At 42.9% G+C, this 17988-nt stretch overlaps 1 protein-coding gene across 3 annotated transcripts; it reads left to right on the forward strand.

Moving 5' to 3' along the window:
* Positions 1-37: 37 nt before the first annotated feature.
* Positions 38-9519, forward strand: cnot4a (CCR4-NOT transcription complex, subunit 4a). Of its 3 annotated transcripts, none has more exons than XM_027272906.1 (13): positions 38-338; positions 2149-2372; positions 2681-2878; positions 3130-3216; positions 3441-3542; positions 3694-3819; positions 3925-4049; positions 4152-4358; positions 4468-4525; positions 4621-4876; positions 5631-6128; positions 6374-6610; positions 7482-9519. In XM_027272906.1, the coding sequence occupies exons 2-13, from the start codon at positions 2199-2201 to the stop codon at positions 7808-7810; spliced, it is 2397 nt and encodes a 798-aa protein (XP_027128707.1). In that variant the 5' UTR covers positions 38-338; positions 2149-2198; the 3' UTR covers positions 7811-9519. The 3 variants fall into 3 exon arrangements, with proteins under 3 accessions (XP_027128707.1, XP_027128709.1, XP_027128708.1); XM_027272907.1 differs by having other exon boundaries at positions 40-338; positions 6374-6607; XM_027272908.1 differs by lacking the exon at positions 6374-6610.
* The last annotated feature ends 8469 nt before the right edge of the window (positions 9520-17988 follow it).

Consider the following 17988-nt stretch of genomic DNA (forward strand, 5'->3'; position numbering starts at 1 on the left):
GGACACGCAGCGGCTTTCAAAGCCGAAAACTCAATTTCCCACAAGGCACCGGCGCATCTGCGCAGACTCAGACGCACTGAACACTTGCCCCATTCCCTCCTCCCTACTTTAATGCTAGCTAAGATGGTGGTTAGAGCGTAAATTGTCTCCACAATACCAAGAAAAGAAAGGGGCAAAACATCTTTACAGCATTTTAATTACAACAGAACAACACACCCACGGTTACCTTGTATGACCGCTCACGGAAAATCCTGACATTTCAGCGGTATTGGCTCGCAGTCCCCGCCCAATTTGGTGTGACTCCCTCGGAGTGGAATCCTAAGCTAAATACGGACAGGGTAAGTGACGCTAACGTTAGCCAGCTACCATTTCTCCTCTCAACGAAAAAAAGGACAGCTGTGTCTGCTACGATCCTACGGATTGACACCGAAAGTGTCCACCACCTCACTGGACAACTGTCCGGGTAATCCAAACCTCGTGAGAGCGATGTCAGTCGTTTTACAGTGCCCCAAAAACTTACCCCTAGCTCGGCGTTAGCTTTGTGTAGGCCGCGGTCCGTACGCTTGGCTCCAAAAGCCCCCGTACGTCCAGATGATAATGTAGCATATTGACTGTCAGTTACCGTGTTAACTGTCAGTTATATATGTAGGCGAAAGCCTAACAGTGTACTGTACGTGTTTATTTGTGTTTTTGGTGTTGTGGTTTAAGGACTAAATCGCTCCCGGTTTAGTTAGACCGGCTTCTTTTTTAACCAATCCGCGGCTAATGTTAGCTTTGCTTTAGCCCCTTAACGTTAGTCAAATAACATCTGTCATAATGTACGATCCATAAGACAGCAGCAGATAAAGTTACCAAGCCTGCCTTTTTTATTTTATTTTAACAAATCATCTGATATCTGTGAAGCGAAGCAGGAATAAAACCAAGTCACACTCTGTGATCATTTATTAGCAAATGCTGCCAAGTGTTTGAAACGTAGGCATTTCTCTGTTATCCTCCCCTCTGTGTGTTTTTTTTATTTTTTTTATTTAAACCAATCTGGGTTTGTCATTGAGTTAGTCATCTGGCAGGCAGTGTTGTCACGAAAAGAGCCAGGCTGGTGTTTTAAAGGGGGCTAACAACAGCCAGTCAAATATGTAAATAAACGCAGTTTGTTGTCTTTCTGTTTTCTCTTTTTCAGATAGATAGATAGACTTTATTTATTTATCCCAAGCTGGGAGATGACACAGTGACGATAGACAGCATAAGAATAAAAATATAAAGAACAAGCTATACATAATAACATATCAAAATAGTAAATAAAATCTATTATACACAGCAAATTGGCAGTGTTGGAGAAGGAGAAAATGTGCAGTGACTGTAAATTATGAGTTTTTAGCTGTTATTATTCAGTGTGATGGCATGTGGCAGGAAAGATTTCCTGTGTCCGTCCCTACGACAGATGCGTCCATCACGACGTTGTGTCTTAGTCCTGAGGAATCGTCATTTTAACGTTCAGGTTGTGTTTTCGTGTGGTTAAATCTAAAGTCATGCCATAACTTTTAACATGAATGGAGGTTTATAATGCTCAGACGGATTCAGAGAGATGTTTATTCAGCTTTTATTATCGTCCTGTAGGCAGCTTGAGACTCGATTGTTAAAATACAGGCTGTCAATAGAGTAAGCGTTACAGCTCTGAAATGTTAGAGACAAAACACAGCAGCACCCAAAAGAAACATAAAGATGAATCAAAACTGATTATTACTCAAAGGTGTGTAAGATTTAGAGGCCTTTTATTTACAGTGGGAATTAAATATAATATGCACAAGTATATTTAGTTAGAAAACACTGCTGTCTCTCTACAGTAGCCCAGAATGGACAAACTAAACATCGGCACCGTAGTTTCTCTTTTCCTCTAGGAAGGAGAAGTTGAGGCGACGGCGTTGCCATTAAATCCTCCACACTGGTAACTGAGTGTTGACTAAGTCAAACTCTGCGTTAACTACATCTTGGTGTGTGCTCAGTCTGATATTGTGACCTTGGTGGTCATAAAGTCAAGCTGTACCCATCCACGCTGTTGAGTGTGTGTGTGTGTGTGTGTGTGTGTGTGTGTGGCGACAACAACAATCACGATGGAGTTCTCATACTTGGCCTTTTTATATGTTTCATTAGCCCGCGTGCTCTGTGACCAGCCTCAACACTCACCCTCGCTGCGCCATAGGATGTCCCACAGCCCTGAAATGAAGGACGACCCCATGGAGTGCCCTCTGTGCATGGAGCCGCTGGAGATTGATGACGTCAACTTCTTCCCCTGCACCTGCGGCTATCAGATCTGCCGCTTCTGTTGGCACCGCATCCGCACAGACGAGAACGGCCTCTGCCCCGCCTGTAGAAAGGTGAGGATGTGATGAAGTGCACGCGATAAACGGAGAAGCTCATCGCAGTCATAACAGAGAGGATGTGTTTGGATGATGTTCGGTCTTCAACTGAGACTTTATCCCACTACTTGTTAGATAAATCATCAGTTCAGCATCATTTATTATTTAATTATTAATGAATTATTATTCATTTATGTAAGCTTTAGCAGTTTGACTGGTGATAGCTGCTTAGAATAACACATTAACATCTCCAGGCCTCACTTTATTTAAACTAGAAGAGTATTTTTTTTTTGTATCTCGGCTCATATCCTTGTGTTTTTGTGTAGCCGTACCCAGAGGACCCCGCTGTATACAAGCCTCTGTCACAGGAGGAGATCCAAAGGATAAAGAACGAGAAGAAGCAGAAACAGAACGAGAAGAAGCAGAAGGTGACAGAAAATCGCAAACATCTGGCCAGTGTCAGAGTGGTCCAGAGAAACCTGGTGTTCGTGGTGGGGCTCTCGCAGCGACTCGCCGACCCGGAGGTGAGCACGGCTTTGCCGTCAGACAACTCAATAGACTCGGATGAGGCTGTGACAAACTGATAGAAGTAGCTGGTTACAGATACAGTAAACATACATAAATACTTTAATAGGGAATGATTTTGTGTTTGAAACCTCCTACTGAAGCCTCTTGTGATAAATATTAGTGCTTAAATTGACCCAGTACTTACTGTGATATCACAATACTGTGATAAGTGTTAAGTATTTATCTTTTTTTTGTGTTGTGTCCACAGGTCCTAAAACGACCAGAGTATTTTGGGAGGTTTGGGAAAATCCATAAAGTGGTCATCAACAATAGCACGTCTTACGCCGGTTCACAGGTGAGAGGTTGAATCAAAGTGACAGGATGTTTATAAACCGTGTTGTTGTTAAGTTTTATAAAAATCAACATTAAACTGAGTAGAACTGATGTCAGCTGTCAGCGGGTATAGCTGTTTTTAATAATTCATTGTAATCTTGGAACATTGATGTTGTAAGTAAGTATAAATAGCTACAGTAGATCTGTTTGACTTGCGTGTTTACTTTGACTGATCTGGTTTTTCAGGGGCCTAGCGCCAGCGCTTATGTCACTTATATCCGCTCTGAAGACGCTCTAAGAGCAATACAGTGTGTGAACAATGTGGTTGTTGATGGCAGAACACTCAAGGTGAGATGTAACAACAATAATTTAGCTTAACGTGTAAATTTAGATGCTGATATGATAACTCTTGCTGTCTGTAATATATGAGCATCTTTATATTCATGGAAAAGGATTAAAGTAAAAGTCCTTAGCTCCTGTGTCTGTCTCTCTGTTACAGGCTTCTTTAGGCACAACAAAGTACTGCAGTTACTTTCTTAAAAGTATGCAGTGTCCCAAACCTGATTGTATGTATCTACATGAGCTGGGAGATGAAGCGGCTAGCTTTACTAAAGAGGAGATGCAGGTAAAGTCGTTGTTGCTCTTTCCTGTGTGTGGTGACTGTGCTTTACACTTTGTGTATTAACAAACAGGATTTGTGTTGTATCTTTTTGGGGTTGTTTTTTTTTAGGCGGGAAAACATCAAGAGTATGAGCAGAAACTCCTCCAAGACCTCTATAAAATTAACCCTAGCTTTCTACAACCACCGGCATGTGGAACAGAGAAGTCAAAGAGTAAATCCAACTCCACACAGAGGTTTGTGTTTTTTATTGACTTTCCTCATTCCTATGTTCGTCCTCTTCTTATTTCCAACTTGATGAACACGCTAAAGCTTTTTTTTCTCCTGCTTTGTAACAGAACCAACAGTAGCAATGGTAAAGATGGGTGGCCGACGCTGTCAGGACATAACAAACTGGCCAACGGGCTTTCAGAGGACCGCAAGTCTCCTCCGTTGCTAGACTATCTAGACCAAGAAGTTATTACTTCAGATGGGCTAGAAACAGAGCTGGGTCCTGGTCAGCGTACTGCCTTGTCCCCCTTCTCTTCTAACTGTGACAGTAACAGGTAATACAGGCTATTCCTCGACAAAAACACCAACCCAAAGAAAGAGTTTATCTTCCAATTGGCATTTTTAGTAGATGTGTGTCTAAGCTTGTCTCCTGTGTGTCTGCAGTCCCAGTGACAAACCTCCAGAGTCAATCGGAATGGTGAATGGCGAGACTTTACAACAGGTAAAAACACCTCAACTCCCTGTTTTCTTTCAAGGGACATCAGGTCTGAGTAAAGACGATCTCACAGCGTTTGTCTCCTCCCTCTCTTTGTCCAGATACCCACCAGTGACTCCCCTTCTCCTCCACCGGGTTTAACCAAACCCAGCTTGGTGGTGCCCATCAGCGTGTCAGACCTCACAGCCCGTTCGCCCTTCGAGGGTGCGGCAGCTGAGTCCCAGTCGCTCTTTTCAGACAACAGTAACTTCAGACATCCTAACCCTCTCCCCGCTGGCCTGCCACCCTTCCCCAGCTCCCCACGTGGCAGTTCTGACTGGCCCATGACCCCTGAACCACAGAGCCTCTTCACATCAGGTACAATGGAGATTTAATTAACATCTTGTGTGTGTGAAGTGTCTGATCTGTTGTGCGTTTTGTTTCATTTTCTAACAATTGGTTGACCTGCAGCTGCTTTATTAGTGACAGTCTCAATCATTTAATCATTAATCATTTCCAGCTCCTGCTGGTATTGTGATAATAATAAAACAGTGCAATGATAAGGCAGTTTTTCATTGTGTCCACATTAAGTCAATGAATCTTTTCTTATAGAAAATGAGCTGCAAGTCCTTGGTCATTACTTAATGACTCATCTTAAATATGTTTGTAAGTTTTAGGTTTTAAAAGATCGTTCTTTAAGACCATGTTCGTCTTAGAAAGAACAATATTGAAGAGACAGTTTGAGTCACTTGCATCAACAATGAGATTACCTTTATCTTTAAGGTACACGGTGCATTTGAAAAAAACAAACAATGAGAGAAAAGCCAGTACAAATAAAAAAAGAGAAGTATTAAATCCAAAACCACAAGAACAATTAAAAACGTGTGAATGTGAAGATAAATCCATAACAAACATTTTTAAACACCTTTTTATATCGAAGAATGTTTCTTTCTAATAAGAAGTGATTTGCAGTGACAAGCTGTGAGACTTCACAGCCGAGTGTTCCTCAGCAGCGCCCTTTGTCAACAGCCATCAGTTAATCACTTGGTCAAAGAAATCTTGTGGATGGTTGATGAAGAATTTCTCACATCAAGGACAGATACAGTAACTCGTCTCTCTTCTTTCTTCACAGACACAATACCAGTGTCTTCTTCCACAGACTGGCAGGCGGCCTTTGGCTTCGGCTCGTCCAGCAAACAGCAGGACGACGATCTGGGCTTCGATCCTTTCGACGTCACCCGCAAAGCCTTGGCCGACCTGATAGAGAAGGAGCTGTCGGTGCAGGATCAGAGCCCCTCGTCCCCAGGGCCATTCGCTCATGGGAGCAGCCACGGGCCCAGCCTGCTGCCCCCTAACCCCAGCGCCTCTCACCACTTCCCCAGCGGCCTGCCACGCCTCCCCCAGCTCCATCACAGAGCCATCTACAGCTCCTTCAGTTTCCCCGGCAGTCAGAACAGCCAGGCCAGTCAGCAGCAGCAGCCAGCCGCCAGACACCCCTGGATGGGCGTCCCCACACGGAATAACCTCACACACTTGAACCACTCAGCCAGTGCTGCCTCACACAGTAATTTCCTGGACCTGAATCTGCCTCCTCAGCACAACACAGGGCTGGGAGGGATCCCCATCTCAGGTACCAGACACCTGGGTCACTGTGGCACCTTTCTGTGTCCTGTTGAAGCTGTGCATGTGAAAACAGAGATCAGATGTGTTCCATAATTTAATATCACAACACATGTACACTAGCCACTAGATAGTGGCATTTTGTAACACTTGTTTTAGCGTCTATTGACCTCAGAGAGGAAAACAGTAGATGCAGTTCTGCAGATAGCCACTAGTCTGTGATCACGACACCTGTTCTCCTCTCCTCTCCTGCAGAAAACAGTGGCTCTATAGACGGCTTAAATGTGAAAGAGTGGCAGGACGGCCTGCGAGCTCTCCTGCCCAACATCAATATCAACTTCGGGGGTCTCCCAAATTCCTCTTCCTCTTCATCCTCCTCATCCTCCAACAGTGTTAACCACATTGGTGGGCCGGCGGGGCCAGCGGGCATCTCACACAGCCTGAGCTGGGACGGCACAGCCAGTTGGATGGACCCTGCTATCATCACAGGTAGAAAGTAACTGAAGTGATAGTAGAAAATCAACCAGCAATCATTTTGATATTGGATTGATAATGGTTCCAGTTACTGGTTTCAAACCATTTTAGATTGAATCAGGGAGCAGATAACTGTATGTAAGAAAATATTCAACAAAATCTGTCACAGCTTCCTAAAGGCCAATCAGGATAGTTGCATTTGGACATTCAGTAAATTTTAATGTCGACAAAGACAAACTGAAGTAGACCTGGTCTTGTCCAGGGTTTACCGTGACCCTGATGAGGACAAGCAGTCACAGAAAATGGATGGAGGAAGGGGATGGGGAAACTATTTAAAGTATTTCAGTTGAATAATCCTAAATTTAATTGTGTTTTGATCTGAAAAACAAAAACAAATGACACTTCAATTTTCTTCAGTGTTATATTGACTTTTATAGAGCGATACATAATTGTTAGGAGGAGGTGTTTAACCAGTAACGCGTACAAATGAACAGTAATCATTGTAGATGCTCTTCTCCCTGCTGCGTCACATCGTTTTGCAGTTTCTGCAAATAATGCACCTGGAAAAATCAACATTCAGCACAACTGAAAAGTCACCGTTCTGCAGCTATTTTCATTATCGATTGATTCAGCCAGTTATTTTCTTAATTAATGGATTTGTGGCTTTGTCTTTTTTCCCTCAACAACCCAGAAGATGTAAGACATTAAAGTATTAATTTATTTAACTTAAAAAGACACAAAACAAGTAACCTGTTTTGGTATTTTTGCTCGAGTTGATTCATTTCATTGATTAATTATCAGTCAACTATTTCAACCCTAAAGTTCTGAGAGTTTTATCACGTTACACATTGATTAATCATGTTCTTCATCTTCTTCCTCCTCTCCGCAGGAATCCCGGCCACAGCAGGGAACAGTTTAGACTGTCTCCAGGACGACAACCCGCCACACTGGCTCAAGTCCCTGCAGGCGCTCACAGAGATGGACGGCCCAGTCGGCTCAGCGGTGCCCACTCCCCAGCCCCTTCACACCGGCCTCCTCGACGGCCACCTCCCCCTCCACCACAGAGCCGCCGGCGGCTGGGCTCCCTACATGCCCCCTCCCACAGCCAACCCCGCCAGCCAGTTCCACTCCCCTCCACCCGGCTTCCAGACCGCCTTCAGACCCCCGGGACAGCCCGCCACAGAGCTGCTACAGAGTGCCGCTGTGGACCGCCACTGAACACAGACTACAGCAGACACCCCATCCATTCCCCCACTACCACTTTATACCCACTCATCCTGTACCCTGCTCCCGCCCCCTCCCTCCCAATGCAATACACACCAATCTGCAGAGTATGAAAAATTATTAACGAAGTAACAAACATGCTTTCTTCTTTTTCTCTTCCTCCTTCCTTTTTGTCTATTCTGAAGGCTGATTTGTTTTTGTTTTTTGTTTGTGGTACACGAGTTATCATTACCCTGTCTGCTGCCATCACCACTCCTTACATCCAGTTCTGGGCGTAACATGAAATTCATCGTGTAGCTCGCTGTTAACAGAGAGCACAAGAGCTCAACGGTATCGCATCGAGCGCCCAGTGGTGACACGAGATTTAACTCCACAAACCGGCGAAAAAGAAACAAATTAGCTGAAGTGAGGTCTTTTTTTAAATATAAAAAAAAAAGTAACTGATTACTCATGAACAACATTTGTGTTTTTTGAAAGTTGAAGTCTTGATAAAGTAAAGAATGAAGCAAGCTGTGAATCTGCTCTTGAAGCTTTGCCCCAAAGACCCTCATCCTCCCCACTCTAACAGGAGACTGTGAAACGGTTAACCCTTACAGCGAAGTCGTGAATTAGGCGAGAGGAGAGAGAGAGGGTTGGTACATAGCTTTTCAACTTTTTTTTTTTTTTTTTTTTTGCGTGGTTTTAGGGGAAAAAAAGAAGCTGAGATTTGGTTTAGTCGAGAGTGAATGATGCAGATGACGCAGATGACGCAGGGGGAGTTGAGGGCACAGGCTATGCATGGGCTCCCTGTTAGGTAGGGACACAGATGGCCTGCTTGAGAGGCCACTTGGCCCATATTCCCTTTAGTAGAGGGGGCTCCTACTGGCCCTGTTTTGCTGGAGGGAAAGTTTTGCTGAACCTCTGTATCAGAGGATAGAGCACTGCCTAACCGCAGGGAGCCAGGGCTTTTTTTCTTTCTTTTTTTGGGGGGAGATCGTGGCACACATCCTGAGCACTAGGGTTAGACTCTTACTCACAGTGCCACTGTGTGGTACCTACAGTAGCTAGCCCTAACATGGACAGCCACTGAGTAGATAGGACAAGGATGAATGAGGAAATAATCTTAATGACAGGGTTAACAGGTCCCTCTTTGTTTGACCCACGAGGGCTTAAACGAGGCCTTAAAAGCGGACAGATGAGAGAAAGGAGCTCAAATGATTGGAGCGGGGGGGCGGGGGGGGGAGGCTAGCGTCAATGATTTGCTGAAGAATATGCAATATTGTATGTGATTTCGGCAACTGTATGTGAGTGTGTGTCACAAAGGGAGGTGCTGCAAGACAAAAAAAACAAGTACTGTAGTTGTGATTTAAGGAGCTCTCAGCCTTGAGGATTTAAGATCGACCTCTCCAACCACCGCCTTTTTTTTCTTTTTTGAAGTCTTAATTCTGATCCGTGTTCGCTCTCTCTCTCTTTCTCCATCTCTTACCCACCACCCCGCCAAACCCACCCCCCACCCGACCCGCCTGATGTTCCCTATTTAACAGTATTGACAAAAATGAACAAACTCATCCTGGAGAAACCAACGCCGAGTCATACAATGGGTTTTAAACGTGATGTTGCGAGAAAAAAAAAACAAAAAAACAAAAATCGAGGCGCTTAAAGGACGTGAACTTGTCCTCTGCAGGTCTGGAAAAATGAACCTTAAATAAAACTGAAAACTCAGAGCTGGTGTTTGTCTGCTGTCTGATTCAAATACGTGCACTGATACATATTTAAAGTACACCGCATACAACTCCTCCACTCGAAGGTCACTGTGAAATCACTCCTGTTTCGTCGTTCCAATGTCTTCCACTAGGGGGCAGGTCACTTTCTGTCAGTGATGAAGCTCTGCAGTCAAACTTCAGTTGAGCACACACACAAGGTTACACAGAATAACTCCTAATACTACAGTCTGTGAGGCACACCACCTTTTTAAATGTTAAAATATTGATTTTTGGATGATTAAATGCGGCTGTAATGCAGATAAAAATGAGGCATTATCTCATTTCTCAGTGTCTTTTTTTTTTTTTTTTTGCACTGCTGGGAGCAGAGCATGCGTGCATATTGCAGCTCTGCACTCTCCCCGGCCAATGCAGCAGTAGATACCTGCAGCAGAGACTTGTTTTTTCTTTTTTCTTCCTGTAGGAAGTCCTGTAGGACTTCTGACAGACACAGGGAGGAGCACAGTCAATGCTCATACAGCGGCTTCACTATTTCTGCAGTTAGATATCTGAATCAGGTGCCCTTTGCATTGCCGGTCCAAAGTTATAGTCCTTGTTGAGGCTGCAGTTTATTTTCATTATCAATGAATCTGCAAGTTATTTTACGTAATCAACTGACTGATCATTTAGTGGAGGAGGTTTTCAAAGTCAAAGGGCTTCTCAGGGGGAATAGATCTTTTTCACAGCAGCTATCTGGACATGAAATAGTCGGGTAAACACAGGTTCAGTTCCATTCAGGTCAAACAGAGTCAGGGTGCTGCTGTGGTGCATGTTAACTCACTGGAAAGTTTCGGCTGCAATAAATGGAACAGGACCTTAATTAGTATCATTCGAAACACCTGCGTTGACCTGTTTAATGTCAAAATGGCTCCTGTGAAGAAAGGTCAGTTAGCTGGCTGTTTTGCCACATCTCCACTATAAAAAGAACAAACTATTAGTAGGTCCTGTTTGTAGCATGCTCATGGATATACACACAACTATCACTGTATCACTTTAATACTGAAGAAAACTTAAAAACAGGATCACATCCAGGCAACTACTGAAGAAATGAAGTCTTTTTTTTATGATTTATTGACATTTTTCTTCACAATAAACATTTATCGTCTGCATTTTCCATCCATCCATTTCTTGTATCCACTTATCAGGGTAGCAGGGAGCTGGAGCTCACCCCAGATGACATTAAAGAGGCGGGGTACGCCCTAGTCGATTTGCAGATTCATCAGAGGGCCCTGCATGTTCTCATTTCTGGTATTTATATGCAGTAAACATTACACACTAAACAGACTATAATGTAGTTATAAAAAGATATGAGGTGTTTATTAATGTGTAGTATTTGCTAACTATGATTTATTTAACTAGTATTTCCGCTATAAAGGTTATATTATTACAAATGTGTTGTTACTATATTGGGATTGGTGTATAACAAGATAATCTCTACTTCCACTTATAGGTGTTCACATGAGGTATAGCTACTGACAAATACACAAACATATATATATACATATAAAACATTATAGTGCATTTATTAACTGTTTACACTGTGTGCATGCTAAACAGTGCAGCTTCTTTACACTAGGAAAGGTGCAGTCAAAGAATTTTGCCTGTTAAATTATATGACATTAACCTTCCTGTCAACTGTTTTCAGTAGTTAATGGTTCCAGCTGTGAAACTGGTGTAACTGGACATGGGGCTGAAACAGAGCCCCTCCCCTCCGCCCCGTCCTCTGGTTTCAGGCTCCAGGTGCTGATCAGGCACTAGCAAGAGGAAGGTGAGTTTGTGAATAACGCAGGCAGGCAGCAGATTCAGGGGCTGTGACAATGAGTCAGCAGCAGCACAGAGAGGGGGTGAAAAGCCAACACACACTCATGCAGACACTGCACTGAAACATAATGGAGGTGTCTTTGTGATGATGCATACCTGACATATTCAAGAATAGCATATGTTTATTTTCAGGAAATAACTTAAGTGTTTTTGGGGGGGTGGGGGGGAGGTTCTGCTCCAGTGGGAAAACACTGGTGCAAAATCTGCCTGAAAGCACGTCCGACTTAATTATTAATTGCCCTGTGACGGACAGTGTTGCCTAAAACGAATGATTAGTTTATTGATTCGCATGTTTTGCTGAAACTGCATATTCATGCTCATTATCGTAAGAGACTGGAGAGTAGAGGATGAATGATGGAGCGAAAGAGGTCGGAGGTAATTCCTAGATAATATGAATTAACCTTTAGTTACATGTTTTAAAGACCTGAGTTAAATCAAAGTATAAAGAGACCACAGCTGTGATTTTAACAGCTCTGGGACAACTCTGCAACTTCAAATCCCTGTCCATAAACGTCTAACTGAAATATGCTGAGCATTTACAAATAAATGTCTGCAAACAGCATTTAAGTCTTGGTCAGGTGTTCGGGACAAGCAGAAAAAAATCCCTGATTTTTCACTCTTCTTTTCCTCAGAGCTGTCCTCTGCGGGGGTTCAGTCTGTTAAACTGCTGAAATCTCGCTTTCCTTGAGGACTGCAGCTATGAGGGCATGTGGAGAGGGCACAGTAGCTGCAGTGGCTGCCAGTAAGAGTAAGCTGTCTGTAACTGAGAGGCATGGACGGATTATGAGACAATAGAAAGCATTGTGAGCGCATTGTAAGAGCCTAGAGCGGTGCTAGAGGCTCTGCGAGGGTGTATGTAGGCACGACGGTGCTTTGAGTTGAATGCTAACATGCTGATGGCAAACATGTAGTGCTTAACAGTGTCATTTAGAGTGTGAGCATGCTGAAATCTAAAAAATCAGCAGCATATATATATCTCAGAATCACAAATGCATTTACAATCTGTCTGGCATATGACACCGTCTGTTCTTGGACCTCTACATGTTATTAGTTTTGCAGGTATTGGGTCATAAAACAAAGTGTTGTACAAACTAAGACAACATCACATGAACTCATTTTAAGAGATTCAGTGAGCCCTTATCTCCTCGGGCAGGTCATCCCACCTCTAGTTTTTAGCCTCGACCCCTGAACAACCAGTAGTGACCCGCCCGAGGTTCTAAGGCTGTGAAATGGCTGGCATGCTGGCAATATAGTTCTGGGCCAGACCCCGACTAATTATGCATAACTTTAACCCTTAATATAATTCTAACAGGTGAGTTCTCTAAAAATTCAGACTCAGTACAGTTGTCATGAACAGGGAAATTAGCGATAGAGACCAAACTGTTTTTTGTACCAGGCTGTAAACATGTTTATTTCTGCTGTGAAGTTGAACATTTGAACATGGGGACTTATGGAGATTGACTCACTCCTGGAGCTAGCCTCAAGTGGACGTTTGAGGAACTGCAGTTTTCGACACTTTGGCATTGGTTTCACTTCACAGCTACGGAGGTTTTAACTGTGAGTGTTCCTAACTTTACAACAATAAATGTTAGTGCTTTAAAACAAATAATTTAAGTATCTAAGTCAGGACGTGGTTATCACTTTAAACAGAAGCACAGGTCTACAGGCCTCCTGACTTCTTGTGGCTGAGATCTGCACAGATTTATCCAAACGTAGTTCATCTTTAATGCAATACGCAGTCCTTTAACTTCCACCCTTCTTCCACACTGTATGTCACTGAGCAGGACAATCTGAACTTACATTCTGAAGTTATGTAGTTTCCATGTGAGAACATAATGATGGTCAATGATATACTGTATATATACATATAAATATACTTCCTGGACCGAATATGCTGCCTGCATGGGAAACCTGTAGGGATGGCTCTCAGCACAAAGCACTCTCTCCATTTGTCAGCCTCTGACAGCCTCTCTCACCAGTGGAGCTGCCTGCACTGCAAAAAATTACAATTTTGACAACTTACTTGGTCTCATATTAAGCTGTTAAAAGTAAAGCTGAAACAATGAGTCAATTAATCGATTAGTTGATCAACAGAAAAGTGATCAGCAACCACTTTGACAACATTTAAAAATTTAATTATTCTCTTGTTTGTTTGTTTTTTGTGCCACAATTCCCTGTTGTATATCCTTGTAAATTGAATATCTATGGATTTTAGACTACTGAAACACATTCAAAGACATCCCCTTGATCTCTAGGACATTAATTAATTGATAAATTTAATAATTTAAAACATCAATATAATTGGAAAATGCCCACAGAGCTCCAAATAATTCTCTGCAGCTCTTTGTGTTAGTGTTAGTGTTAGTGTTTACATTTATCTTGAGACAAAGGTCGATATTAAGTTGTAATTTATTATTTTTTGGTTTTTCAATATTTAGAGCGGCTCAGTAAGGTGGATATTTTTTGCAGTGTACACAACTCTCAACTGACCCACACAAGCCTTTACAGTAAATTCCACCAGCAGTCCAGTTAATGTGTCCTGGGCAGGAAAACTGACATGCTCCTCCATCATCGTACAGTATGTAATGGCTCTGCTGTATGGGGTCTGTATGTAGTGCAACACGGACGGTGGTTTATGTCCAACAAAGTCTTGGTGTCCTCTCCTGTAAACCTCAGGGAAAAGACACATCCCATGCATGTTTTATTTTCCTCTTTTGGCTATTGACGAGTCATCAATATTTAACTTTAACATCAGTCTGTCATCTAAGGTTAAGATCTGGCACAGGTGATACCAAATCAACAGCTGTGTGTTGGAGAATACGTCCGATTTAATAATTGTGACGTAGCTAAAAGTATAGAGATGGTAGTGGAGGCGTGTTGGCTCGGAAAAAGGGAAACAGTTAGTCTGGTTTAGTCCAAAGGAAACAAAATCAGCCTCTCACTACCTCTAAAATGCTCTAATATATTGTACAGTATATATTTTTTAATTCGTACAAAACCAAGTGTAAAAATTCTGAGCTTTGGTTTGTTTTGATTAGTGTTAATGAGCTGTTTAGACAAAGCTAGGCTAACTGTTACCATTGACTTTATAAAGAATGAACATCGTATTCATCACATCACCCGAGTAGTCCTGCCACTTTCTTGTGCCTGGTTGCTCAAACAAGCCATCTGTAACAGCACCCATCTGTCAATCAAAGCAGCCACACTGTTGATTATGCATAACTTTAATCCTAAATATAATCTGAGCAGGGGAGTTCTTTGAAAATTCACCCTCAGTACATTCATCATTAATGTTGATATTAGCTATAGAGACCAAAACTGTTTTTTGTACCAGGCTGTAAACATGTTTATTCCTGCTGTGAAGTTGGACATTTAATATGGGAGCTTATGGAGACTGACTCGTTCTGTAGCCAGCCTCGAGTGGACGTTCGAGGAACTGCAGTTTTTGGCACTTTGGCATTGGTTTCACTTCACAGACGTGGACAGACTTTTTCCACTGCTTGTGCTAAGCTAAGCTGGCTCTAGCTTCATGTTTAACATACATGAGAATTAAGGCCAAGACTGGTTTGAAGCCCTTCTGAGGTCGCGTCTAGATAGTGAACCTACATTTGCAAAACTCTCATGAGATTTGTAGTTTGAAGCACTGCTGCAGTCTTACCCATAGATGGAGGTGGTCGTGGTGACTTTCACCCAAAAGCCTGATGTTTGTATCGTGATGCTGATGTTGACTTTTTACAAACTCTTTGGTTAGGTTTGGAAAAAGATTAGTTGGATGGTGTGGCTTAAAGTCAGCACTGAGTTTTGGTTTCACATCGGACACAGACAGCAGCTCTCTGGTAGAAATGTCACATGGTGGTTTACCAATAAATGCTCATAGATTATCTAGTGGACAGACACCATCTCACTGCTTTTACATGTACTTTGGTCCAACACCTAGTGTTTATGAGATGTGGATGTGCATGTTGACTAATAGAAACTATTCCTGTAATTCCTTTTCCCACCAGTAACCTTCTAACTATTAAACACCTTTTCCATTATTACAGTGACCCAGCGTGCAGAATCGAGGCTCAGGTTGTGTATATCTCAGCACGGCCCTTGTGCTTCATGGTGATATCTGTTTGTGGTTTTGTATTTGCCAGCCTCCTTGAGCGCTGTGCGGTGATGTAATTGAAGCGGGAAGGTCACAGCGCTGGGTTTCGTTGATGTTAAGTTTTGAATTTTCTCCCCCAGACAAGCTCGCTGACACTGCACACTGAGCAGGAGGAGCATGTAAACTGAGATCCACGTTGCCTGATACCACAAGGACATATCGAGACTGGGAGCATTGATAACAGATCCTACAATGGCTGGATAGATCGGATTGGAAAACAAAATGTCCATATTGACAAGAAATTAAGTGTCAGTATTTAAATCTTAAACCAGCTGAATACATATACGATTTCTGCTCTGAAGATGCCAATGTGGGTCATCCAGGCCGTCACTCTGGTCCAATATCTCAACAATTATTACCTGGATTGCTGTGAAATTTTGCAGAGATATTCATGTTTGCCTCAGGATGAAGTTAAGCTTTAATTTAGCTCCATCATCAGATTAAAAATGTTCAATTCGTCCAAACTTTTCATGAACAACTGTCTGCAAAGCTGAAGACATTCCCTTCAGCCTCAGCTGTTCTTTGCGATTAGTGCTAATTAGCATGCTAATTAATGTTTCTATGCATTTTAGCACAGCCTCACAGAGTCTCAGAGGATCTGTAGACTCTTGTTCAGCATTTTTCACAGATGAGTGGACGAACAGCTGGATTGATCAGTTTATAGATTGATTGTTTTATAGGTGCACGGTTGGGATGGTGGACAAACAAACGTATCGATGCTTGTTTATAGTCAATGTACTCTGTCGTGCTTTATTCCTAGAACATAGAGTGATGGTAGACGCTACACCGCATGATGTGTGAGTGTGTCTACGTCAATGTAAATTAGATAAACTGATAAAAAAAAAAAAAGATCTGATCCTACGACCACCACCTTCACTGGATTGTATCATCTTTTCCGTATCACTACAGTGATGTAGGGCTGTCAGAGGGAAAGAGGTACATTTAACTGGCCTGAGTTTCACAGAGACCATTTGTGGACTTCCACAAGGACGAAGAAATTATGGACGTGCCCTTAATTATTAAACAAGTGTGTCAGCAGCCTGGCCTGATGGAGGTAATGCAAAGAGGAAGTGGGCCAGAGAGAGGGCCTTTGGGATCAAGGGGATAGGAGAGGCTGGTGGGCTTGGACCTGGGGGTGGGGTGGTGTTAGGCCCAAGGGCTTTGGCTCAAGCATGGGAGATCCAATAATGCTGTCAAAGCTTTTTTTTGCACATTGTTAACATTCAGAACCTGCTGCAGACAAAGCTGTTAGAGGTGGACTACTGTGCACGGGCATCTCAGTGATTTGGTTTTTACAAAGCGATAAAACCAACGCCAGAGGACACTTGCGATTTGATATAGAGTAATCATACGATACTGTGCATGCACAGCTAATTGGGCCACAATGAAAAGGCCCTTGAGAAACTTTTTGGATGACGTCAACAGGAATGGCATGGCATTTTTGTACAAGGGAGATATGGGATGAGTGTCTGTCTTCAAAGAAATCGATCGGGGAATATCAAGTGAGCCAGAGGCCTGACTCAGGCAAATCAGCTACCCCTTATGTGTGTGTGTGTGTGTGTGTGTAAGAGTGTGTGTGAGTATGTGTGTGTGTGTGTGTGTGTGAGAAAACACAATGAAAGACTGAGGCGTTGAGCACATGCAGCAACATTACATTTGCTCACAGACGTGGCCGTGAGCACACATTTTCCAGTTTAGCAGCTGACGGATGACTTTTCATTCAAGGAAGGGCCGAGTGTAGAGGGTGGATGAGGAGGGATGGTGGAGGCGGTGTTAAGCTGGATGGAGGCCTACTGCACCACTGACCGACAGCACCTCAATTAGTCCAACATGCTGATCAGGGATTACCAAGACAGTGGCTTAAACCACAGTTTCAATTACTTGCTTCTCATTTGCATGCGGAGGTTGACACCTGGGCACACGTGTTGACCCGATAAATATCCAACAGTAAGTGAGTAAAGTCACCTTGTTTTTTTAAAGGAGGAGACAGGTGAAGGAACCAAAACCAACAATGACCTGATCCCACTAACAACTACTGTCTGGGTAGCCCTGATTTATCACATTCCTCTGCACCGTTGTCATCCAAAAAACGGTTAAAAACAAGTCAGCGAGCCACGTTGTTGCACATTTAGCTTTAAACATGGGTGCTGTAGTTCATTTTCCTGCGTGCGCCATCGTGCTGCTGCTGCTGCTGCAAAAAAAAAAAATCTCATCAAAAGCCTGAGCCGAAATTGCTGAATTTACTTTTGTTTAAATAAAACTACAGCTCATAGCTGTGCAGGAAATTATGAATTGGTGATATAGTTTTACATCTTCAGTAAGAATCGATTGACTTGAGGCTCGGTGCTTCATACGGGTTGGAGAAGTCAGAAAGTATTGAGAGACACATTTTTGGTTTTTGAATGAGCTGAGAGGAACTGCAGAGTCAGGTGACAACTCTCTGTGGGTTTGTTACTGCAATC

The sequence above is a fragment of the Larimichthys crocea genome, chromosome XXI (genome assembly GCF_000972845.2).
Source record: "Larimichthys crocea isolate SSNF chromosome XXI, L_crocea_2.0, whole genome shotgun sequence".
NCBI classification, from domain to species: domain Eukaryota; kingdom Metazoa; phylum Chordata; class Actinopteri; family Sciaenidae; genus Larimichthys; species Larimichthys crocea.

What these genes read in the sequence shown, in the direction of transcription:
- cnot4a (XM_027272906.1), top strand. Translation starts at nt 2,199, where the DNA reads ATGTCCCACAGCCCTGAAATGAAGGACGACCCCATGGAGTGCCCTCTG. An exon ending in AGCGACTCGCCGACCCGGAG is followed by an intron (nt 2,879 to 3,129) that starts GTGAGCACGGCT and finishes TTGTGTCCACAG; the next exon opens with GTCCTAAAACGACCAGAGTA. An exon ending in TTGATGGCAGAACACTCAAG is followed by an intron (nt 3,543 to 3,693) that starts GTGAGATGTAAC and finishes TCTCTGTTACAG; the next exon opens with GCTTCTTTAGGCACAACAAA.